Source organism: Oncorhynchus mykiss, chromosome 7, assembly GCF_013265735.2.
Source record: "Oncorhynchus mykiss isolate Arlee chromosome 7, USDA_OmykA_1.1, whole genome shotgun sequence".
Lineage (NCBI taxonomy): Eukaryota > Metazoa > Chordata > Actinopteri > Salmoniformes > Salmonidae > Oncorhynchus > Oncorhynchus mykiss.
This window is the reverse complement of record NC_048571.1, coordinates 14,931,838-14,958,438: the sequence shown is the minus strand read 5'-3', so window position 1 is coordinate 14,958,438 and position 26,601 is coordinate 14,931,838. Positions and strand designations below refer to the sequence as shown.

The window sequence follows — 26,601 nt, the reverse complement described above, 5'->3', positions numbered from 1 at the left end:
TCTACAAGCTACTTCCTCCTGCAAGTGTGTTTAAACATGCACGCTGCAGACCGGCAGAGAGATGGAGAGGAGCGAGACAGGAGACTAGGAGGGAGGGGTAGAGGAGGGACGAGAGGTGTGTGTTTAAACATGCGTGCTCCAGACAGCCACCTTATGAATAATTCAGTCAGACAGTCAGACAACATGCAGCTGGGTCTGGGTTGTTTGGGTTAGAATGGTTAGTTTATTATTAATTTATTTAGGTTATGATGGTTAGAATGGTTAGTTTATTATTAATTTATTCAGGTCATGATGGTTAGAATGGTTAGTTTATAAAACCATTTTTAGGTTAGGATGGTTAGAATGGTTAGTTTATAAAACCATTTTTAGGTTATGATGGTTAGAATGGTTAGTTTATAAAACCATTTTTAGGTTATGATGGTTAGAATGGTTAGTTTATAAAACCATTTTTAGGTTATGATGGTTAAAATGGTTAGTTTATAAAAACATTTTTAGGTTATGATGGTTAGTTTATTATTAATTTATTTAGGTTATGATGGTTAGAATGGTTAGTTTATAAAAACATTTTTAGGTTATGATGGTTAGTTTATTATTAATTTATTTAGGTTATGATGGTTAGAATGGTTAGTTTATAAAAACATTTTTAGGTATGATGGTTGGTTTATTGAAATCACATTTTTATTGGTCACATACACATTTAGCAGATGTCATTCCGGATGTAGCGAAATGCTTGTTATTCATTTATTTAAGTTATGATGGATAGTTTATTATTAATTTATGATGGTTAGTTTATTATTCATTTATTTTGGTTATGATGGTTAGAATGGTTAGTTTATTATTAATTTATTTAGGTTATGATGGTTAGAATGCTTAGTTTATTATTAATTTATTTTGGTTGGTTAGAATGGTTTATTACACAGAGCAGACCCTGTGTGCCAGTAGATGTATTATTTTACAGCTGTATTTGGGTTATATTGGTTATGATGGGGGTATATATATATATAGGTCTGTTCATACAGATTAGTATTTATTATTACAATACTCTTAATACTTTGATTATATACATTCTTGCAGCACAGATGCGCTACAATGATAACTACATTATTGTGGAACAGTACAAATGTAGTAATACCTTAATTGTACAATAAAGGTGTAGTAATGACTTGATTTGTACAGATGTAGTAACTGGATTGTCAGTGATAATCTAACCTAACACTGTCAGTATTATCCTAACCCATGTTATGCACATGTGGATACATACAGTTTAATACAGCTGAACTAAGCGGCTTCAGAGCCGCGAGAGCAGTGAGTCAGACACTGTCCCCAGAGGTAAGAGACTGAGAGACTCCGCCTGCTCTGAGTGAGGGAGGGGAGAGGGAGGATGGGGAAAGGGAAGGAGGGAGGGAGAAAGGGAGGGAGGATGGGGAGAGGGAGGATGGGGAGAGGGAGGGAGGGGAGAGGGAGGATGGGGAAAGGGAGGGAGGGAGGGAGGGAGGGAGGGAGGGAGAGAAGGAGGTGAAAACGAGCAGTGAGGAGATTCTGGCAGCAGCGGGAGCTGAGAATCAGATTCACCACGAGGAGTGTTGTCACCATGAGAGACTGTTGGAAGGATCGCCACGTTATTCACTCTGTCGGTCTGTCTCTCTGCCAGAGTGTGTCTCTGCCAGTCTGTGTGTGTGTCTCTGCCAGTCTCTGTGTGTTGATCCGTAAAGAACATTGTGGAGTGTGGACCATGAAGCCGAATTGAATTTTACATCCAAATCAGCAGAAACAGACAGAAGAGGAACTTCGGACGGGAAGAGCGTGATAGCTGGTGATCTCTGATAAAAACGAGCAGCAATAACAGGACCCAACCAGCCACTCTCACTGAGGAAACGATTAACCTGTCGTGGTTTATTGACCTGAACGGACATCTGAAGAATATTCAAATGGACCTCCCTTAATAAAGGGAGGTGTTCAGGACCAGATAGAAACTGGTCAGCACCAAAACAGAATCTGTTACTGGAGTAACTGGTCAGTACTGAAACAGAATCTGTTCGTGGGGAAACTGGTCAGTACCGAAACATCTTACAGAGGAACCTTCAGCACCAAAACATAATTTCTTACTGAAGAAACTGTTCAGCACCGGAACATGTCTCACTGAAGAAAGTGTTCAGTACCAAAACAACTCCCTGAGGAAACTGTTACGAACCAATATATATCTTACTGAAGACAGTTCAGTCCCAGCGAGTTGAGGGAAGTCAGGATGTTTGGTCCCCGGATGACATTAAACCCAGATTGGATTTGGCTTCGCGTCTCTTTGTGGAGTGGAGGAGAGGAGTGGAGAGAAGAGGTTTCTATTTGTACTGATGGTGTGTGATCGAAAGAGAGAGGACGACATCGTGAGATGGCTGATAATGCATCAACGCCAGTATTGATAGAAATACAGAAATATGTCAAATAATAACAATCACTGTAATCAATCATCAATGAACAGACAGTGGACTTAAGATAAACGCGTGGATTCAGGAGAATGAAAGTCACTAGTTTGGATGTCATATTCAGGGGAGCACATGTTGTACAATGGGAGGACAAGTCTCAGACCCTGGCAAGAACATAGACACTCTTCATGTATTGATTGAGATTGAATGATTTGTGCAACATGCAAGCGCAACAGGTTAGGTTTGGGCATGCTAGCGATTGGTTAGGGTAAGGTTAGCTTTAGGCATGCTAGCAAAGTGTTCAAGGGTCAGGATAAGGTTCGTAAACAAAAACACGCCAAAACAACACACCTGGATCCAAACCGCATTACAAAGTCCTGGATTCAAAGTCCTGCCCACTACGACCTCTGCCACCCTGTTTCCACTAACAGGCTGGAGCAATCGGAATGGACTGGGATCTTTGAATGCCCAGACACTGATTGAGACGGTCCATGTACTGGATATTCCAACTCAACTGTAAGCTAACATAACCAGCGAACACTACTGTGGAGGTGGATCTAACAAGCAGACTTCAAGTGGACACTATGATGTGTGTAACTGGTTGGAGGAGTGTGAGCTGGACGGCTCGGCCTGGTCAGAGGAGTGTGTGTACGTGTGTGACGCAGGTGGTTCTGATGTGTCTGACCGTCCTGTCTTCCTGTCTGTCCGTCTGGGCTGAAGACCAGATCATCTTCGACCACCATGCTGTCTACTGGAACAGCACGAACCCCAGGTAGGATGATACTCTGTGTGTGTGTGTGTGTGTGTGTGTGTGTGTGTGTGTGTGTGTGTGTGTGTGTGTGGATGCTATAATTGAGCTGAAAGCTCCTTTTGTCTCTGATAGACAATGAGGGCATCATGCCTCCCCCTTTCATTCTGCCTCCCTCTCTAGTTATTGAGTATAGGGGATAGACACACGCAAACACACACACACACGCACACTGCTGTGGTTAGCTGGGTCTCATTGACATGGTGCAGAGCAGCCTCGCTCTGTCAGTCTAATGAATTCTGACAGACTGGACAGCCTCCCTCTCCCTCCCTCCATCCCTTCTCTCTCTCTCAGGTACATATATAAACAGTGAAAGTGCTCCCACTCTATCACGGTTGAATTACCACTAACCGGCTAACAGCTCTGTCTCCCCCTGCAACACACACACACACTGACGCTGCTGATTTAGTTCAGCTAACAGCCCTGTCTCCCCCTGCAACACACACACACACACTGACGCTGCTGATTTAGTTCAGCTAACAGCCCTGTCTCCCCCTGCAACACACACACACTGACGCTGCTGATTTAGTTCAGCTAACAGCCCTGTCTCTCCACAAGTGCTCAAATATTTAACAGGCAAGGAGGAAGACTCTCCTCTCTCTCTCCTCTCTTTCCTTATTTTTTCCCTCTCACTCTGCTCTTCCCCTCCTCCCTCTGTCAACGTGCTACATCAGACAACATGCTTTGTTTGTGCAATGCTATTGTTGTATCGCTGAATTAATGTGTGATGGGAGGTTGATGGAAAAGTTTGTTTATACAGAAACAAATTAACAGGAGATAAGTTTCAAACCACACACACACACAGCTTTGTTTTTGCGAAACACACACACATCCTGTCTCTCTAGCCTCAGAGAATAGCCAAATCTAATCCCAGGGTTGATCCTTCAAAGTAATTATATTCTTCTCCTCTCTTTTCCTCCCCGTCCCATTTCCTTGCCATCCTGTTTTCTCCCCATCCCATTTTCTCCCCATCCCGTTTTCTCCCCATCCCGTTTTCTCCCCATCCTGTTCCTCCCCATCCTGTTTTCTCGCCATCCTGTTTTCTCCCCATCCTGTTTTCTCCCCATCCCATTTTCTCCCCATCCCGTTGTCTCCCCATCCCGTTGTCTCCCCATCCCGTTTTCTCCCCATCCTGTTTTCTCCCCATCCCGTTGTCTCCCCATCCCGTTGTCTCCCCATCCTGTTTTCTCCCCATCCTGTTTTCTCCCCATCCTGTTTTCTCCCCATCCTCCTCCAGAGGTCCCTAATGATGGTTGCAGAGGGTTTCATGCTATGGGATGGATGTCCTCAGAGAGAGACTGAAAAGGGTGTGTGTCTGTGTGCGCAGAAAGGCCTAGTCTCCACGCAACTGTGTCAGACACACAGACTTAGCCATGCGCAGTCTCTCCTGTCCCCTGTGGCACATTCACATCCATGTATCTGTCTTGACCTTGTCCCCCAACACACACACACACACACACACACACACACACACACACTTTCTCTACTGTCCCCTGTGACATAAACAGATATATCTTTCAGTTTGTTCTGACACACACATCTTTACTATACACTTACATGTAACAGCAAACCTCTGTGTGTTAGTGTGTGTGTCTGCCTGTCTCTCTATCTTACTGTTTTCTCTGTTCGACATGAAACAGCCTCTGTCTGCCTGTCTTCCTGTCTGTCTGTTTCTTTCTCTGTCTGTGTCTGTCTACCTTTAATTCCCACTATGACTGATGTACACCAATTATGACAAACACTTCTAAACAACAGAAAAGAAACAGGAGACAAGACAACAAAAGCCTTTAACGTCTCTGACTTGATTACAATACAGTAATCAAAGCTTCTGGGGGGGGTGGGGGGTGGTGTGTGTGTGTGTGTGTGTGTGTGTGTGTGTGTGTGTGTGTGTGTGTGTGTGTGTGTGTGTGTGTGTGTGTGTGTGTGTGTGTGTGTGTGTGTGTGTGTGTGTGTGTGTGTGTGTGTGTGTGTGTGTGTGTGTGTGTGTGTGTGTGTGTGTGTGTGTGTGTGTGTGTGTGTGTGTGCGCTCTCAGTACACCATTTTTACAGAGAGAGAGGGAGGGAGACAGAAGTTGTAAGGAGAGAAGGAGAAGAGTTGTGAAGCGAGATGTGGATGAGAGAAATTATGTGGAGAGAGACAGGAAGAGATGTTTTGCTGGTGTACACGATCTGTTTTCCACATGGTTTAGCTTCACAGGTGATGTTAAACGTCTATAAAACATTTAAGGACTCGGAACAACTTTCACTCAGCAAACTTTGTCAGGAAATCTCTGTTTTTAGTGGTGTGTGTGTTTGATATTGCAATCACATCACCACTCATGATATGTTTTAAAAGATGGAGGCACTTGTCTGAAATATCCCCTTATTCTTAATCTGATCTCGCTTCACTGACAGGTCCTTCTTGAATTACGGTGACATTTGGGCATGGCACTTTGGGGAAAAAAGTACTTCATTCTTCTAGATGTGTATTTATTTCAATGTATTTAGTTACATCTTCTCATTCTAAATCAACTAACATGGTACCTTAATGACTTTAAATAACGTTTACCATTATGATAACATTGTGTCACCAGTAGGAGTATTAACACCAATGAGGGTAACCCCAATGTGTCACGTGTGCTCCCTCTCCGACGTCTAGGTCACCAGGCTGCTCGTTATGGTGCACACCTGTCACCATCGTTATGCGCACCAGCGCCTCATCAGACTCTCCTGGACTCCAACACCTCCCTGATTACCTTCCCTATATATGTCACTCCCTTTGGTTCCTTCCCCAGGCGCCATTGTTTCTGTTCCAGTGTCATGCCTGTGCGTCGTTTGTGTTTCTTGGTTTTAGTTGCGTTTATTTATTAAAACACTCACTCCCTGAACTTGCTTCCCGACTCTCAGCGCACATCGTTACACAATCAGACATTTTATGTTAAGCTTTTTCTGAAATGGAGACCACAAATGCTGAAATCTAAGGTCATCAATCCTTTAAAAAGAATGTACCGAAGTGATATGATTTATAATTTTGCTCACAATGTTATTTCCCTTCATATCAATTTACTAACACCAAGTGGTACTTTGGATTTAGACACACCACATGATTAACTGAATCCTCAAATGTATGACGTACTAAAAGGGTGTGTTTAGCTAATCATTTTATTTAATATAGACCCCTCCCCGATAACAGTTTGCCACTGGAGAGAATGCTCAAGGTCCTCGTATATCTTTCTAATCATTGATTTTCAAGGCAGTAACACCAATGAAATAACACTGAGGGACACACATTATACTGGTAACTTCATAGCCTTCTTTGTTTTTATTGATCTATACAATACCTGATAGTAGATGTCAAAGATAGAAGATATCTGGTGTACTGTATTAGAAACACAATATACTAGAGATATTAGATGGAAACATTCAATATTACATAGAAACATAAGAGATGGAAAGAAGGTATTCGACACAGACGCACGCCCACCCACACACACAACAATGAAATGACAGGAGTGAGAAAGGAAAGAAGTAGAGAAATAGACTATAAGAAAGGCGGGGACAAAGACAGGGGAGATAAAGAGATTACAGGAGGAGTTACAGGAGGAATGTGTGAGGTATGAGTTGTGGCGTACGGCTGTGGAGCTGCATACTCACTCTTTGATCACACACACTTCAAACGCACACTTCTGTCTTCTTTCCAGATCTCAGAAATGTGTGTCTTTGTGTGTGTGTGTTAGAGATGGTGCACTGTTCTAAACTGGGTCGGTCATAAAAACTAGACTGCTGAGAAAGTGGCGGTGCAGCTACCTTCTAACATTACTAACAGCTTTACGCTGGGCTTCTTAAAGGGATAGTTCACCCAAATGATTAAATGCCTTATTAGTTTCCTTACCCTGAAAGAGGTCCTATGGACAAGGACAGACTGTAATCCATGCTTTGGGTGTGTTTACTCATGGTGACCAACCACTAACTTTAAGCATTATTGTGTGTGTGTGTGTATGGAAAGGGATTGTGATAGCTTATCATTCTGAAGTTTTTCTTGCTGTCTACATCTGTGAGAGTAACACAGTTAGAGTGAAAATACTTGTACAGTGCCTTGCTAAAGTATTCGGCCCCCTTGAACTTTGCGACCTTTTGCCACATTTCAGGCTTCAAACATAAAGATATAAAACTGTATTTTTTTGTGAAGAATCAACAACAAGTGGGACACAATCATGAAGTGGAACGACATTTATTGGATATTTCAAACTTTTTTAACAAATCAAAAACTGAAAAATTGGGTGTGCAAAATTATTCAGCCCCTTTACTTTCAGTGCAGCAAAATCTCTCCAGAAGTTCAGTGAGGATCTCTGAATGATCCAATGTTGACCTAAATGACTAATGATGATAAATACAATCCACCTGTGTGTAATCAAGTCTCCGTATAAATGCACCTGCACTGTGATAGTCTCAGAGGTCCGTTAAAAGCATGAAGAACAAGGAACACACCAGGCAGGTCCGAGATACTGTTGTGAAGAAGTTTAAAGCCGGATTTGGATACAAAAATATTTCCCAAGCTTTAAACATCCCAAGGAGCACTGTGCAAGCGATAATATTGAAATGGAAGGAGTATCAGACCACTGCAAATCTACCAAGACCTGGCCGTCCCTCTAAACGTTCAGCTCATACAAGGAGAAGACTGATCAGAGATGCAGCCAAGAGGCCCATGATCACTCTGGATGAACTGCAGAGATCTACAGCTGAGGTGGGAGACTCTGTCCATAGGACAACAATCAGTCGTATATTGCACAAATCTGGCCTTTATGGTCCAGACCTGAATCCAATCGAGAATCTGTGGAAAGAACTGAAAACTGCTGTTCACAAATGCTCTCCATCCAACCTCACTGAGCTCGAGCTGTTTTGCAAGGAGGAATGGGAAAAAAATTCAGTCTCTCGATGTGCAAAACTGATAGAGACATACCCCAAGCGACTTACAGCTGTAATCACAGCAAAAGGTGGCGCTACAAAGTATTAACTTAAGGGGGCTGAATAATTTTGCACGCCCAATTTTTCAGTTTTTGATTTGTTAAAAAAGTTTGAAATATCCAATAAATGTCGTTCCACTTCATGATTGTGTCCCACTTGTTGTTGATTCTTCACAAAAAAATACAGTTATATATCTTTATGTTTGAAGCCTGAAATGTGGCAAAAGGTCGCAAAGTTCAAGGGGGCCGAATACTTTCGCAAGGCACTGTATGTATGAGAGAGATGTTTTCAGGTGTGTGTGGGTGTGTGTGTGTGTGTGTTTGTGCGAGCCACAGCTGGTGAGGGAAATGCTCCCAGCAACATCTCCTCATTGGTTCAAAGTTCAAAGACTGTTTTCTCTCTGGTTGTGGAGAGAGGGAATTAACCCCCCCTCAACACACACTGCTGTCTTTATTAGTTTTGAGGTGATGAGGCACAATCTCTCTCTCCCTCCTTCTTTCTCACTAATTCGGAGAGACTGCCTGGATGTATAATTCATGTTCTCTCTGCCAGCCTCATTCAGGTGCATTCGTGCACTGTGCTATTTCGCAAATGTTCAGCTTTAACATGTTTCAGCTGTGAAGAAGAACATCTCCTGTAATGCTTCCACATTAGTCTCTAAGCCTAGCTCTACTCCCCCCCACCACACACACACACACACACGAACCTCGGCTGTAATCCTGTGCTCTACAAATCATTTATACTTTTTTTTCTCTACACAGTCAGATAAATAATGTATTAATGATCCATCTACACTGTCAAATTATTTCGAAATGTTCTATGTTTTGTACATAGACATTGATAAGTGTTATTAGCCAAATGCCTTTCTCTAAACTACCGTCAAATCACTTAGACTTTCAAATGTATAGGCTGATAGGTTCATACTTTATTAATCCTCAAGACGACATTTCAGTAGAGAAAGCTGAGAGACATAAGAGGGTTAAAATTAGAAATGTGTTAAATCATTTGATGAGAAAAAGAGGAAGTTTATACAGTGAGACAGACAAATGGGTTAGAAAGGATGCTGGTTGTCTGGTTAGAGAATCCTCTATAGATGCTGGTTGTCTTGTTAGAGAATCCTCTATAGATGCTGGTTGTCTGGTTAGAGAATACTCTATAGATGCTGGTTGTCTGGTTAGAGAATCCTCTAGATGCTGGTTGTCTGGTTAGAGAATACTCTATAGATGCTGGTTGTCTGGTTAGAGAATACTCTATAGATGCTGGTTGTCTGGTTAGAGAATCCTCTATAGGTGGTGATTGTCTGAAGGGTTGGGGTGGTCATTGTCTGGTAAAGGGTTGGGGTGGTCATTGTCTGGTAAAGGGTTGGGGTGGTGATTGTCTGGTAAAGGGTTGGGGTGGTGATTGTCTGGTAAAGGGTTGGTGATTGTCTGATAAAGGGTTGGGGTGGTGATTGTCTGGTAAAGGGTTGTGTTGGTGCTTATCTGGTAAAGGGTTGGGGTGGTGCTTATCTGGTAAAGGGTTGGGGTGGTGATTGTCTGGTAAAGGGTTGGGGTGGTGATTGTCTGGTAAAGGGTTGGTGATTGTCTGATAAAGGGTTGTGGTGGTGATTGTCTAGTAAAGGCTTGTGTTGGTGATTGTCTGATAAAGGGTTGGGGTGGTGCTTATCTGGTAAAGGGTTGGGGTGGTGATTGTCTGGTAAAGGGTTGGGGTGGTGGTTGTCTGGTAAAGGGTTGGGGTGGTGATTGTCTGGTAAAGGGTTGTGTTGGTGCTTATCTGGTAAAGGGTTGGGGTGGTGCTTATCTGGTAAAGGGTTGGGGTGGTGATTGTCTGGTAAAGGGTTGGGGTGGTGATTGTCTGGTAAAGGGTTGGTGATTGTCTGATAAAGGGTTGGGGTGGTGATTGTCTGGTAAAGGGTTGTGTTGGTGCTTATCTGGTAAAGGGTTGGGGTGGTGCTTATCTGGTAAAGGGTTGGGGTGGTGATTGTCTGGTAAAGGGTTGGGGTGGTGATTGTCTGGTAAAGGGTTGGTGATTGTCTGATAAAGGGTTGTGGTGGTGATTGTCTAGTAAAGGCTTGTGTTGGTGATTGTCTGGTAAAGGGTTGGGGTGGTGATTGTCTGGTAAAGGGTTGGGATGGTGATTGTCTGGTAAAGGGTTGGGGTGGTGATTGTCTGGTAAAGGGTTGGGGTGGTGATTGTCTGGTAAAGGGTTGGGATGGTGATTGTCTGGTAAAGGGTTTGGTTGGTGGTTGTCTGGTAAAGGGTTGGTGATTGTCTGGTAAAGGGTTGGGGTGGTGATTGTCTGGTAAAGGGTTGGGGTGGTGATTGTCTGGTAAAGGGCTGGGGTGGTGATTGTCTGGTAAAGGGTTGGGGTGGTGGTTGTCTGGTAAAGGGTTGGGGTGGTGATTGTCTGGTAAAGGGCTGGGGTGGTGATTGTCTGGTAAAGGGTTGGGGTGGTGATTGTCTGGTAAAGGGTTTGGTTGGTGGTTGTCTGGTATAGGGCTGGGGTGGTGATTGTCTGGTAAAGGGTTGTGGTGGTGATTGTCTGGTAAAGGGTTGGAGTGGTGATTGTCTGGTAAAGGGCTGGGGTGGTGATTGTCTGGTAAAGGCTTGTGTTGGTGGTTGTCTGGTAAAGGGTTGGGGTGGTGATTGTCTGGTAAAGGGTTGGGGTGGTGATTGTCTGGTAAAGGGCTGGGGTGGTGATTGTCTGGTAAAGGCTTGTGTTGGTGGTTGTCTGGTAAAGGGTTGGGGTGGTGGTTGTCTGGTAAAGGGTTTGGTTGGTGGTTGTCTGGTAAAGGGCTGGGGTGGTGATTGTCTGGTAAAGGGTTGTGGTGGTGATTGTCTGGTAAAGGGTTGGAGTGGTGATTGTCTGGTAAAGGGCTGGGGTGGTGATTGTCTGGTAAAGGCTTGTGTTGGTGGTTGTCTGGTAAAGGGTTGGGGTGGTGGTTGTCTGGTAAAGGGTTGGGGTGGTGATTGTCTGGTAAAGGGTTGGGGTGGTGATTGTCTGGTAAAGGGCTGGGGTGGTGATTGTCTGGTAAAGGCTTGTGTTGGTGGTTGTCTGGTAAAGGGTTGGGGTGGTGGTTGTCTGGTAAAGGGTTGGGGTGGTGATTGTCTGGTAAAGGGTTGGGGGCAGAAGGGGGTTATGGTTGCTTGTTTTCTGGTAAAGTGCTTACGGGGCATGTCAGTGTTTGGAGTTATTAATAAAACAGAAATTATATTATTGATCAAAGATGTGGCAAACTGCCCGCAAATATAACCTCATTTTGATATGGATGTGTGTGTGTGTTCGATATGGATTTAGTGAAGAGCCTCTAAGTGTTTTCCAGCTTTGAGTGATTAAGTCAGGCTACTACAGTAGACACACATGAGGATGGGTGGGTGGAGAGAGGGATGGAGGGAGAGAGAGAGAGAGAGATGGGTGGGGCAGGAATGAGGGGAAAACTCTTATGTTTATGTCAGTTGGTTAATCAGTTAGTTAGTCGTCAGTCAATCAGACAAATGTGAAGCATCTACTGTGAGATTCAATATTTCAATTGCATCAAAATCACTGGAGCAGTTACATACTTTAAGTCAATTTATTTCAATAAGCTTCCCCAACCCTCTCATACCCGGGAGGGGTAGTACCATACAAAACTAGTCCAGAGAGGAGAGAGGGATAAAAGAGGAGAGTGTAGAGGGATGTGAGAGGAGAGTGTAGAGGGATGTGAGAGGAGAGTGTAGAGGGATGTGAGAGGAGAGTGTAGAGGGATGTGAGAGGAGAGTGTAGAGGGATGTGAGAGGAGAGTATAGAGGGATGTGAGAGGACAGTATAGAGGGATGTGAGAGGAGAGTGTAGAGGGATGTGAGAGGAGAGTGTAGAGGGATAAAAGAGGAGAGTGTAGAGGGATATGAGAGGAGAGTGTAGAGGGATGTGAGAGGAGAGTGTCGAGGGATAAGAGAGGAGAGTGTAGAGGGATGTGAGAGGAGAGTGTAGAGGGATGTGAGAGGAGAGTGTAGAGGGATGTGAGAGGGGAGTGTAGAGGGATGTGAGAGGGGAGTGTAGAGGGATTTGAGAGGAGAGAAGTGCTGGATGAGAAAAAAAGTTGAGAAAGTTGCTGAAGGTCATCTGAGAGCCTCGGGGTAGGACCAATCAAAAGATGAATCTGTCAGCCAATCAAATCTGTCAGCCAATCAAAGCCCAGTCCTGTATCATATTCTTCAATCGACAAAAAAACACACACACACACACACCGCAGGGAAATGCAAGTAAGTGAACTCTTTCAAACAGAGGGAGCTAACCTTCATCAGCCTGCTTTATCTGGAAGTTTAACCTACACAACTATTAATATGCCACTCTAACACTGGGAGGAGAGGAGCGATCACAGGCTTTGATATGGTAATGAGAGGGTTTACACACACACACACATACACACACACAGCCTGAGTGCGATGGGGCTGTTTACATAAGGGCCTGCCCTGGGACGAGTGAGAGCTGTCATCCTGCCAGAAAGAGAGAGAGAGAAAGAGAGAGGGGGAGTGAGAGGGAGAGAGAGAGCAAACAGCCTGTCTGATCTTTTTTACTGAGGGATGGAGTGAGAGGTGGTGAAAAGGAACTGTTTAGAGAAGAGGAAGGACAACTAGTAAGAAAAAGAAAACAGAAGATGGAGGAATGAGAAGGAGATGGAGGGTAGAGAAGGAGATGGAGGGTAGAGAAGGAGATGGAGGGAAGAGAAGGAGGAAATACGAGGGAAGAGAAGAGAAGGAGGAAAGAGAAGAGAAGGAGGGAAGAGAATAGAAGAGAAGGAGGAAAGAGAAGGAGGGAAGATAAGGAGATGGAGGAAATAGAAGGATATGGAGGAAAGAGAAGGAGATGGAGGAAATAGAAGAGAAGGAGGAAAGAGGAGGGAAGATAAGAGAAGGAGGAAAGAGAAGGATATGGAGGAAAGAGATGGAGATGGAGGAAATAGAAGAGAAGGAGGAAAGAGGAGGGAAGATAAGAGAAGGAGGAAAGAGAAGGATATGGAAAAAAGAGAAGGTTATGGAGGGAAAAGGAGGGAAGAGAAGAGAAGGAGGAAAGAGAAGGATATGGAGGAAAGAGAAAGATATGGAGGGAAAAGAAGGAGGGAAGAGAAGAGAAGGAGGAAAGAGAAGGATATGGAGGAAAGAGAAGGAGATAGAGGGAAGAGAAGAGGAGGGAAGAGAAGAGGAGGAAAGAGAAGGAGATGGATGGAAGAGAAGAGGAGGAAAGAGAAGGAGAAAGAGAAGGAGATGGAGGAAAGAGAAGGATATGGAGGAGAGAAGGAGATGGCAGGAAAGTGGAGAGGATCATTGAAAGAGAAGGGGAATGATAAGACCTAGAGGAAAAGGAGGGGAAGGCAAGAATAGAGAGAAGGGGGGAATAAAGGATATGGTCCCCTGTTTCCCTCAGTTCAATGTGTCCTCTTTCAGGCTCTTAATCTACATTAACACACACACACTGCCTTCATGTATGCACTCAGTGCTTAAAATAAAGTTCAGTGTGTGTGTGTGTACTGTGCGAGTGTGTGTGACTGTGTGACTATGTGTGTTACTGTGTGTGTGAGACTGTGTGTGTGACTGTGTGTGTGTGTGAGTGACTGTGTGCTTGTGTGTGTGTGTGTGTGTGTGTATGAGGGGGTTGTAACCAAGGTCAAAACCACTTAAGTGTCTGTCTTATGTAACCCCCCCCCCCAGTCCAAATATTCCCCCGCTATGTCTGAGTCTGAGCTGCATACTAAGGTGGGGACACACAGGCACACACTCTCTTTAAAGTGAAAGGGTGTGTATCGATTTAGCATGGTGTGCAGATTCCCACCACAACCCCTATACAAGGATTAAAATGAGAGCGCCAGAGGAACACACACACATCGCTTCTTAACGACACAACCTCTCCTAGCTACTCCTGTATCAGTTAGTTGAGGGTTAGTTAGTCTCTCTTCCTCCCCCGTCCTCCTCCTCTTTCCTCTCTTTCATCTCGCCATTAGGCCCACAGGCTAAGGAGGTGTGTCTTTGTGTGTGTGTGTGTTTAAAGGAAGAGAAACAGCAGAGCTAGCAGTAGTTAATTAATACACATCAAAAGGACCATTAAATATGAAACAGCTACACAGCACAGCCAACAGCAGCAACAGTTTGGCTGACCTGAATAATTCACACAAGAGCTTACCCTGTGTGTGTGTGTGTGTGTGTTTAATGTGAATTATTCAGAATATAGCTTACCCTTCTGCCCAACACTCTATTTTGTTAACAAGAAAAATATTTATTTATACGCTTTAAGTCTCTTTAGCTTTATATAATTATTTATAATTAGTGCTGTCAATATCTCTATCAATCATGTTACTATCTCGATTAGTGCTGTCAATATCTCTATCAATCATGTTACTATCTCGATTAGTGCTGTCAATATCTCTATCAATCATGTTACTATCTCGATTAGTGCTGTCAATATCTCTATCAATCATGTTACTATCTCGATTAGTGCTGTCAATATCTCTATCAATCATGTTACTATCTCGATTAGTGCTGTCAATATCTCTATCAATCATGTTACTATCTCGATTAGTGCTGTCAATATCTCTATCAATCATGTTACTATCTCGATTAGTGCTGTCAATATCTCTATCAATCATGTTACTATCTCGATTAGTGCTGTCAATATCTCTATCAATCATGTTACTATCTCGATTAGTGCTGTCAATATCTCTATCAATCATGTTACTATCTCGATTAGTGCTGTCAATATCTCTATCAATCATGTTACTATCTCGATTAGTGCTGTCAATATCTCTATCAATCATGTTACTATCTCGATTAGTGCTGTCAATATCTCTATAAATCATGTTACTATCTCAATTAGTGCTGTCAATATCTCTATCAATAATGTAACCCATCCAATCATCCCTGTTATAGCTCAGTCAGTCGTTACTATCTCAATCAGTCCAGTTACAATAGTCAGTCAGTCCTGTTACTATCTCAATCATCCCTGTTAGGCTACTCTCTCTAACTCACCCCCAATATTGGGTATGTAACAGAATATACTTAGGCCGGGATTCAATCCGTTCGCACATTGAAACACGCTTGGCATTGTCACGTTCGTTGGAATGAATGTCAGACCAAGGTGCAGCGTAAGTAGAGTTCCACATTATTTATTAGAAAGTGAAACTTAGAAAAAAACGAAACAATAAAGAATAAATAAACTGTGTCGACAATGCAGTGCTAACAGGCAACTAAACATAAATAATATCCCATAACCGACAGGTGAAAAAAATGCTACTTAAGTATGATCTCCAATTAGAGACAACAATAACCAGCTGCCTCTAATTGGAAATCATGCAAATCACCAACATAGAAAATAAACCTAGAATAAAAGCTTTCTATGGTCAGGACGTGACAGTACCAACCCCCACCCCCAAAGGTGCGGACTCCGACCGCAAAACCTGAAACAAAAAGAGAGGGTTAGGGGTGTGTCTAGCGCCGGTGGCGGCTCTGGTGCGGGCCGAAGAACCAGCTCATCCCGCGGATCCAGCCATGGACCCAGGCTGAACACTGTGCCTGGACTGGACCTAGATGCCGAGGAAGGAGCGGGACGGGACGCCGTGTCTGGACTGGGCATCGGCACAGAGGAGGGCTTCTGCCATGGAGCTGGACTGGACGCTGTGCCTGGACTGGGCATCGGCGCAGGGGAAGGCTCCAGCCATGGAGCTGGAGGTTCCGGACCGTTGACCGTCGCAGGAGGTTCCGGACCGTGGACCGTCTCAGGAGGTTCCGGACCGTGGACCGTCTCAGGAGGTTCCGGACCGTGGAAAGTCTCAGGAGGTTCCGGACCGTGGAAAGTCTCAGGAGGTTCCGGACCGTGGACCGTCTCAGGAGGTTCCGGACTGTGAAACGTCGCCGGAAGCTCTGGACTGGGAACTGTCGCCGGAAGCTCTGGACTGGGTGTCGTCGCAGGAAGCCTGGTGCGTGGGGCCGGCACTGGTGGTACCGGGCTGGTGACACGCACCTCAGGGCGAGCGCGCAGAGCAGGCACAGGATGTACTGGACTGGGGAGGCGCACTGGACGCCTGATAGGTGGGGCCGGTACAGATGGCACCGGACTAGTGACACGCACTTCAGGGCGAGTGCGGGGAGGAGGCACAGGACGTACTGGACTGGGGAGGCGCACTGGAAGCCTGATGCGTGGGGCAGGTACAGGTGGCGCCGGACTGATGATACACACTTCAGGGCGAGTGCGGGGAGGAGGCACAGGACGTACTGGACTGGGGAGGTGCACTGGAAGCCTGATGCGTGGGGCAGGTACAGGTGGCACCGGACTGATGATACGCACTTCAGGGCGAGTGCGGGGAGAAGGAACAGAACGTACTGGACTGGGGAGGCGCACTTCAGGGAAAGTGTGAGGAGCAGGCACAGGACGTACCGGGCTGTGAAGGTGCACTGGAGACCTGGTGCGTATAGCCGGCATCAATTGTTCCGGAACTTTAACACACTTCTCAGGACGAGTACGGAGAGCTGACTCAGGTGGCACCAAACTGACAACACGTTCCTTAGGGCAAAATCCGTGCATCCTCCACTAACTCAACAACTCTCCCATTTCTCTCTCCTCCAAATTCTCCCTCTTTTCCCAGACTGGCTCTGGTTCACTCCTCGGCACCGCCGACTGCTCCATGTGACCCCTCCCAAAAAATGTATTGGGGTTTCTGTGGCCTTCCTCCCCGACTTCGTCACTGTCCCTCCTTCGTTGCTTCCATGGCAGGCTCTTGTTCCCTGCCATTATTTCATCCCAAGTCAAGGATGTTCTCTCCCTGATCTCCTCCAGGGCACGCTGCTTGGCCCTTTGTTGATGGGATATTCTGTCAAGTTCGTTGGAATGAATGTCGGACCAAGGAGCAGCGTACGTAGAGTTCCACATGATTTATTCGAAAGTGAAACTTAGAAAAAAAACTAAACAATAAAGAATAAACGAACTGTGACGACAATGCAGTGCTAACAGGCAACTAAACATAAACAATATCCCATAACCCACAGGTGGAAAAAATGCTACTTAAGTATGAACTCCAATTAGAGACAACGATAACCAGCTGCCTCTAATTGGGAATCATTCAAATCACCAACATAGAAAATAAACCTAGAACCCAACATAGAAAATATAAACTAGAACAAACCCCAGTCACGCCCTGACCTACTCTACCATAGAAAACAAAAGCTTTCTATGGTCAGGACGTGACAGGCATTTAAAGGTAATTTCTGAATGAGCCATGTGGGAACATTGTGTGTAATGCGCGATTAGATTGAATCCAGCCCTTATTCAGATTACTTTTACATCTCCACCAGTGAATAGCTCGCAATGTCAAGAACATAAATGGTAGTAAATTAACAAAATAAAAACATGATTATTTGAAACCCAATGAGGCTAGAGAGTTGCATTTATTTGACCGGCCAGCTATGTGTGTAGATCTTCCCATTTTACTATTGGTTTTCATTCTCAGGGTTGAAAACGGAAAGAGTGGAACAGAGCTGCTACGCTATGGGCGTCACTTGATGTCTGTGTGTGTTTCCCCCTGAGCGGATGCCTATTTCTAGATCGGTGGGGGGCAAGGTTTGGCCACTGGAGGAGAAAAGCTGTGTTTCTGTTTTAGAGAAGAAATCCTCACAACCTAAACCCTTCACACACACGCCCACACAATGAAGCACACACACACAATGAAGCACACACACACGGGTCTTTCTATAAACTAGGGTACCAGTGAGGATTTCTTATACTGGACAACTTGTTAATATGTCATTGATAACAATTTATTTTCATGTCATTACATTAAGATTCAGTATACAGTATAAGGGGGGATCATACACTACAAGGCCAAGCGCTTGCACAGCTGTCATCAAGGCAAAGGTTGACTACTTCAAAGCACTTTTTGGGTTGCTACATGATTCCATATGTGTTATTTCATAGTTTTGATGTCTTCACTATTATTCTACAATGTAGAAAATAGTAAAAATAAAGAAAAACCCTTGAATGAGTAGGTGTCCAAACCTTTGACTGGTACTGTAGGTCCAGAATATTTTGGTGTCTCATTCCTGAGTCTAGCTGTGCGCAATTGTGTAAGATAGACTGTTGCGCAACACCCAACACTCTTCCTATTAATTATTCTGCATATAATGACGACAAATTACATAGCCTAGTGGGCTTATTCACAACATGATCTGGTAATGAAATAACATGACAAATCCATTTTATTTTCCATGTTACACCTGCCATTTTAAACGACAAGGGGCTTGAAGTAGCCCACTTGAACATGAATTCGGAGCTCAGAAATTCAAGTACTAGAATATGGCTACTGTAACGGCTTTCATCAGAAGAGGAATCGTCAGACCAAAATGCAGCGGGATACGTGTTCATCTTTATTTTAAGGAACTGAACACTGAATACAAAAATAACAAAAGGAAAACCCGAAACAGTCCTGCAAGGTGAAACAAACACTGAACAGAAATACAACTACCCACAACTAAAGTGGAAAAACAGGCTACCTAAGTATGATTCCCAATCAGAGACAAAGATAGACTACTGTCCCTGATTGAGAACCATACCCGGCCGAAACATAGAAATACAAAAACCTAGACATACAAACATAGAATACCAACCCAAATCACACCCTGACCAAACAACAATAGAAACATATAAAGCAATCTACGGTCAGGACCCCCCAAAGGTGCGTACTCCGGCCGCAAAACCTGAACCCTTAGGGTAGGGTCATGGTGGGCATTACTCCGTGGTGGCGGCTCTGGTGGCTCCACTTCTGGCTCGGCCCACTTCGGTAATGCATGTAGAGTGGGAACCCTCACTGTCGACCCCGGACTGGAGGACGCCACTGGACTGATGGTCGAGACTCCGGCAGCTCCGGACTGGAGGGAGACTCCGGCAGCTCCGGACTGGAGGGAGACTCCGGCAGCTCCGGACTGGAGGGAGACTCCGGCAGCTCCCGACTGGAGGGAGACTCCGGCAGCTCCCGACTGGAGGGAGACTCCGGCAGCTCCCGACTGGAGGGAGACTCCGGCAGCTCCTGACTGGAGGGAGACTCCGGCAGCTCCCGACTGGAGGGAGACTCCGGCAGCTCCCGACTGGAGGTAGAACCTGGAGGGAGGCGACTGAGAGAGGGGAGACCTACAGGAGGCCTGGTGTGTGGAGGAGGCACTGGATTAACCGGGCTGTGGATGAGCACTGGAGCTCTGGTGCGCAGCCTTGGCACCACTCCTCCAGGCTGGATGACCACTTTAGCCCGGCCCCTCCAGAGTGCAGGCACAGGCCGAACCGGGCTGCGGGGGAGCACTGGAGATCTGGTGCATACCAATCGCACCTCTCCCTTAGGCTCAATGCCCACATTTGCCCGGCACGGGCGGAGCGCAAGCATAGGGCGCACTGCACCCTCCCAACGCCCCAGAGACACAGTACGCAGAGCCGGCGCAGGATACCCTGGACCGAAACGGCGCACCGGAGACCAAATGCGCCGAGCTGGCACAATCCGCCCTGGCTGGATGCCCACTCTCGCATGCCACTTGCTGGCCTATAGCACTCATAAAGCACGGGGAGTCCGCCAGCACTCCGCCAATCTCCCCGTGTGCCCCCTCCAAAAAAATCTTTGGGGCTGCCCCTCGTGCCTGTTACGCTGCCTTACCTCATATCGCCGCCGCTCAGCTTTAGCTGCCTCCAGTTCCTCTTTCGGGTGGTGATATTCCCCAGCCTGTCTCCAGGGTCCCTTGCCGTCCAATATCTCCTCCCATGTCCATGAGTCCAACACTCTCTGCTCCCTGTTAGCCCGCTGCTTGGTCCGTTTGTGGTGGGTAGTTGTGTAACGGCTTTCATCGGAAGAGGAATCGTCAGACCAAAATGCAGCGGGATACGTGTTCATCTTTATTTTAAGGAACTGAACACTGAATACAAAAATAACAAAAGGAAAACCCGAAACAGTCCTGCAAGGTGAAACAAACACTGAACAGAAATACAACTACCCACAACTAAAGTGGAAAAACAGGCTACCTAAGTATGATTCCCAATCAGAGACAAAGATAGACTACTGTCCCTGATTGAGAACCATACCCGGCCGAAACATAGAAATACAAAAACCTAGACATACAAACATAGAATACCAACCCAAATCACACCCTGACCAAACAACAATAGAAACATACAACGCAATCTACGGTCAGGGCGTGACACCTACCATGAGTTGAGAATTTCCTCAATTTGGTGCTTGAAAATTCCTAATTATTGCAGCAATTTATAAATTCTCCTGCTCCCATATAATAATCTGTGATTTCATTTTTTTATCATTTTTTGCCACTTTCGTTTGTTTCCCGCCGCAACTATGTTGCCATAAAATCATGTGCAGTTGTTATGAGGACGACAACATCTACTGAAAAATTGTCATGCATGCATCCATACAATCTATTTAGTCAGGTAATGTCCAAATTATTCTCACATATTTTAGAATGTAATAATAATAATTAGAATATCAATATTCTAATTATATATACTTTTTTTTAATATACTTTTTCTTTTGCACATTTGATTTGAACATCATTGAATTAGACTTGCCAGTGTCTGTATGAACCCTACTTAAAGGATGTATAGTCCTAGTCCTGTGTTGTTGTATAGGTGGAGTAATGGGCTACTTATAGGATGTATAGTCCTAGCCCTGTGTTGTTGTATAGGTGGAGTAATGAGCTACTTACAGGATGTATAGTCCTAGTCCTGTGTTGTATAGGTGGAGTAATGGGCTACTTATAGGATGTATAGTCCTAGCCCTGTGTTGTTGTATAGGTGGAGTAATGGGCTACTTATAGGATGTATAGTCCTAGTCCTGTGTTGTTGTATAGGTGGAGTAATGGGCTACTTAAAGGATGTATAGTCCTAGTCCTGTGTTGTTGTATAGGTGGAGTAATGGGCTACTTATAGGATGTATAGTCCTAGCCCTGTGTTGTTGTATAGGTGGAGTAATGGGCTACTTATAGGATGTATAGTCCTAGTCCTGTGTTGTTGTATAGGTGGAGTAATGGGCTACTTATAGGATGTATAGTCCTAGCCCTGTGTTGTTGTATAGGTGGAGTAATGAGCTACTTATAGGATGTATAGTCCTAGTCCTGTGTTGTTGTATAGGTGGAGTAATGGGCTACTTAAAGGATGTATAGTCCTAGTCCTGTGTTGTTGTATAGGTGGAGTAATGGGCTACTTATAGGATGTATAGTCCTAGCCCTGTGTTGTTGTATAGGTGGAGTAATGGGCTACTTATAGGATGTATAGTCCTAGTCCTGTGTTGTTGTATAGGTGGAGTAATGAGCTACTTACAGGATGTATAGTCCTAGTCCTGTGTTGTTGTATAGGTGGAGTAATGAGCTACTTACAGGATGTATAGTCCTAGTCCTGTGTTGTATAGGTGGAGTAATGGGCTACTTATAGGATGTATAGTCCTAGCCCTGTGTTGTTGTATAGGTGGAGTAATGGGCTACTTATAGGATGTATAGTCCTAGTCCTGTGTTGTTGTATAGGTGGAGTAATGGGCTACTTATAGGATGTATAGTCCTAGTCCTGTGTTGTTGTATAGGTGGAGTAATGAGCTACTTACAGGATGTATAGTCCTAGTCCTGTGTTGTATAGGTGGAGTAATGGGCTACTTATAGGATGTATAGTCCTAGCCCTGTGTTGTTGTATAGGTGGAGTAATGGGCTACTTATAGGATGTATAGTCCTAGTCCTGTGTTGTTGTATAGGTGGAGTAATGGGCTACTTAAAGGATGTATAGTCCTAGTCCTGTGTTGTTGTATAGGTGGAGTAATGGGCTACTTATAGGATGTATAGTCCTAGCCCTGTGTTGTTGTATAGGTGGAGTAATGGGCTACTTATAGGATGTATAGTCCTAGTCCTGTGTTGTTGTATAGGTGGAGTAATGGGCTACTTATAGGATGTATAGTCCTAGCCCTGTGTTGTTGTATAGGTGGAGTAATGAGCTACTTATAGGATGTATAGTCCTAGTCCTGTGTTGTTGTATAGGTGGAGTAATGGGCTACTTAAAGGATGTATAGTCCTAGTCCTGTGTTGTTGTATAGGTGGAGTAATGGGCTACTTATAGGATGTATAGTCCTAGCCCTGTGTTGTTGTATAGGTGGAGTAATGGGCTACTTATAGGATGTATAGTCCTAGTCCTGTGTTGTTGTATAGGTGGAGTAATGAGCTACTTACAGGATGTATAGTCCTAGTCCTGTGTTGTTGTATAGGTGGAGTAATGGGCTACTTAAAGGATGTATAGTCCTAGTCCTGTGTTGTTGTATAGGTGGAGTAATGGGCTACTTATAGGATGTATAGTCCTAGCCCTGTGTTGTTGTATAGGTGGAGTAATGGGCTACTTAAAGGATGTATAGTCCTAGTCCTGTGTTGTTGTATAGGTGGAGTAATGGGCTACTTATAGGATGTATAGTCCTAGCCCTGTGTTGTTGTATAGGTGGAGTAATGGGCTACTTAAAGGATGTATAGTCCTAGCCCTGTGTTGTTGTATAGGTGGAGTAATGGGCTACTTATAGGATGTATAGTCCTAGTCCTGTGTTGTTGTATAGGTGGAGTAATGGGCTACTTATAGGATGTATAGTCCTAGTCCTGTGTTGTTGTATAGGTGGAGTAATGGGCTACTTATAGGATGTATAGTCCTAGTCCTGTGTTGTTGTATAGGTGGAGTAATGGGCTACTTATAGGATGTATAGTCCTAGTCCTGTGTTGTTGTATAGGTGGAGTAATGGGCTACTTATAGGATGTATAGTCCTAGTCCTGTGTTGTTGTATAGGTGGAGTAATGGGCTACTTTGCATCTATTCCCTTTTATTCCTCTAAGTATAGATGTGGAACTGCATGAAAATCCTTTTGATCTTGTTTCAAACCATTTAGAAATGTTTTGCCCAATGTCACACTCATTATTTATAGAAAGACCCACATACATTTTCAGCAGAAAGTAGAGTTGTGCGCATGTGTTTGTATCTTTGTGTAATGTGTGTGTGTGTGTGTGTGTGTGTGTGTGTCTGCTTGGTCACGGTGGTTGAGCACTCTGATTAATGCTTACAGAGAGACAACAGATGGGGGAGAGGGGAGATATGAGGGGATAGAGGATATAGATGGTGGAGGACAGGGAGTTGGAGAGAGATATGAGGAGTGGAAGAGAGAGAAACAGAAGCAAGGAGAGAGAGAAAGAGAGAGAGAGAGAGCGAGAGACAGAGAGGGACCGCTAGATGGAAAGAGAAAGCAGTGTAAATCCATCCTAACCCTGTGGTTTTGTTGAGGTTGTGTTGTGGCAGTGTTTTAACCATGTTGTTGTGTTGCGGTCTAGGTTCCACCATGACTACAGGGTTGCGGTCAATATAAATGACTACCTCGACATCTACTGTCCATTCTACACCAACGGCCCTCCGGCTCACGGTCGAATGGAACGCTATATCCTGTTCATGGTCAACCACGAAGGGTACACTTCCTGTCAACACAGGATGAGGGGGTTCAAACGCTGGGAGTGCAACCGTCCTACCGGTCCTGACGGTCCCCTGCGCTTCTCAGAAAAGTTCCAGCTGTTTACGCCTTTCTCCCTGGGCTTCGAGTTCAGGCCAGGACATGAATACTACTATATCTGTGCGTAATATATCGTACCACTACAATATAACTAATATGTGAGCAATATCTTGTACTACAGTACTACCACTACAATATAACTAATATGTGAGTAATATCTTGTACTACTACAGTACTACTACTATAAATGTGAGCAATATATTGTACTACTACAGTACTACTACTATACATGTGAGTAATATCTTGCACTACTACAGTACTACTACTATAAATGTGAGAAATATGTCGTAGTACTGCAGTACAACAACAACATATTATGGGGTGAGTCGAAACGTCCATTTAAGTCGAATTTGACATGAATGCATGACGAAGTACAATTCTTGACTTCAATGTAAGTTAGGATTTACTCCTCTTACTGCTACAGTACAACTACTAGTATATGTATTACTACTGCTACGAGGAGAGAGAGAAGAGGAGGAACGAGAGAAATGTAGAGGGAGGGAGGGCAGAGGAAGTATCTGAGTAGCAGAGTTTCCTCTGAGTAGCAGATTTTTATGTTGCCCTGAGGTCAAACTTGGCTCTTCTTATCCTCTCACTCTGTGTGTGTGTGTGTGTGTGTGTGTGTGTGTGTGTGTGTGTGTGTGTGTGTGTGTGTGTGTGTGTGTATATATATATCTCCCTTTCAACCCCATGGACACCAGATGTAGTGGGATCACCCAGGTCTAACCTGAACCCCATTCACAGTGGCGTAACCGACATAGCAAACTACAAACTATCTCCATCTCATTTTCTTTCCCTCCCTCTTTCTCTCTGTCAGCGTCTCCTCATCCCAACCATGTAGGGAGGCCGTGTCTGAGGCTGAAGGTGTATGTCAGACCCCCAGGTAAGTCACGCTCTAACTACAAACACACACACACACACGCACACATACACACACAGAGAGACATGACTCCACTCCTTTAAGTTAAGTTCCCAAAATAGACATGACTCCTCTCCATTTAATTTAGTTCCTAACAGAGGCATGACTCCTCTCCTTGAAATGTAGTTCCTAATAGACATGACTCCTCTCCTTGAAATGTAGTTCCTAATAGACATGACTCCTCTCCTTGAAATGTAGTTCCTAATAGACATGACTCCTCTCCTTGAAATGTAGTTCCTAATAGACATGACTCCTCTCCTTTAAATGTAGTTCCTAATAGAGATATGACTCTCCTTTAAATGTAGTTCCTAATAGAGACATGACTCTCCTTTCAATGTAGTTCCTAATAGAGACATGACTCTCCTTTAAATGTAGTTCCGAATAGAGATGACTCCTCTCCTTTAAATTGAGTTCCTAATGGAGACATGACTCCACTCCTTTCAATGTAGTTCCTAATAGAGACATGACTCCACTCCTTTCAATGTAGTTCCTAATAGAGACATGACTCCTCTCCTTTCAATGTAGTTCCTAATAGAGACATGACTCCTCTCCTTTCAATGTAGTTCCTAATAGAGACATGACTCCTCTCCTTTCAATGTAGTTCCTAATAGAGACATGACTCCTCTCCTCTGTAATTACAATTTTTTTCTGACTCTGACATAGAAACCTCATCTTCTTTTAAAGACATTCTACAATTATCACTGTGTGTGTGTGTGTGTGTGTGTGTGTGTGTGTGTGTGTGTGTGTGTGTGTGTGTGTGTGTGTGTGTGTGTGTGCGCGTGTGTTTGTGTGTGTGTAACTGTATTAAACTGTAATTAGGTTGCTTAAATCCCCTGCTGAGGTCTTGGCGACATTAGTCTCCTCTCTCTCTTTCTCTTCTACACTCTTTCTCTCTTGCTGTATCTGGAACTCCAACACTTTCTTCTTATTATTTTCTGTCTATTTTAGTAATTTTCTCTCCATTCTGTTGTTCTCTCTCTCCAATCAGTTGGTTGTTTAGATTTCTTTCACTCTACTTTCAAATGCTTCTATCATTTTCTCTCCGCTTTCAGATGGTTCTGGCCTTCTCTTTCTCTCTGTTCGATTCTGTCCCATCTCTCCTTTCAGATTGTTCTGGCCTTCTCTTTCTCTCTGTTCTATTCTGTCCTATCTCTCCTTTCAGATGTTTTCTGTCCTCTCTGTTCTGTTGTTTTCTTTCTGTCTGTTCAGACTTCACTGTTTTCGCTCTCTGTTGAGTCATGCTGTCATTCTCTCTGTCTGTTCAGACTTCAGTGTTTTCGCTCTCTGTTGAGTCATGCTGTCATTCTCTCTGTCTGTTCCAGGCAGTTCAGGGTTTGACTCTCCAGAGCCCTTTCTGACTGATGGAGCTGCAGACTGGAGCCCAGAGTCCCTGCTAGCCCCAGCCCTAATACCCAGCCTGGCCTCACTGCTACTGGGCTTCCTCTCATCGCTGTGACCCCCCCTCCACTGGAGCAAGACCTAGACCAGAGTCTTTGCTGGAAGACTGCCTGTAGGACTGCCTGGCTGGCTGTCCCTCAAACTCCCACACGCTCAGGGAGAAACTCTCTTTCAGTCCTGGATTAAAAACCACTGTGGGTCCCCAGGACAAGCATTTACAGCCCCTGGGCTAATTAATGGATGAAGAGCCCCTAGTCTAAACTTAACCCTAACCCCACTTGGGTGTCTGAAGGGACATGGATGGGGGGTGGTGGTACTTGGCTGGACACACGCATGCCTGACCACTGTGAATCTGGACTGAACTGACTAAACTGATGGTGTTTCTGTTATGTTTACATGATCACATATAATTTAATTGAAGTTGGTCCTACAGATGATGTCATGGTTATATTTGAAATGGACAGTTAATTAGACTTCCAAAGTGCAGATTCTGATCTGACACTCAGAAGCCTTCTGATGGACAGAGAAACGA

At 44.6% G+C, this 26,601-nt stretch overlaps 1 protein-coding gene across 1 annotated transcript; it reads left to right on the top strand.

Moving 5' to 3' along the window:
* The first annotated feature begins 1,526 nt into the window (after window positions 1-1,526).
* On the top strand, window positions 1,527-26,440 carry LOC110527379 (ephrin-A2-like). Its single transcript, XM_021608612.2, has 4 exons — window positions 1,527-3,192; window positions 23,520-23,812; window positions 24,570-24,635; window positions 25,994-26,440. Exons 1-4 carry the CDS (start codon window positions 3,005-3,007, stop codon window positions 26,125-26,127), a joined length of 681 nt encoding a protein of 226 aa, XP_021464287.2. The 5' UTR covers window positions 1,527-3,004; the 3' UTR covers window positions 26,128-26,440.
* The last annotated feature ends 161 nt before the right edge of the window (window positions 26,441-26,601 follow it).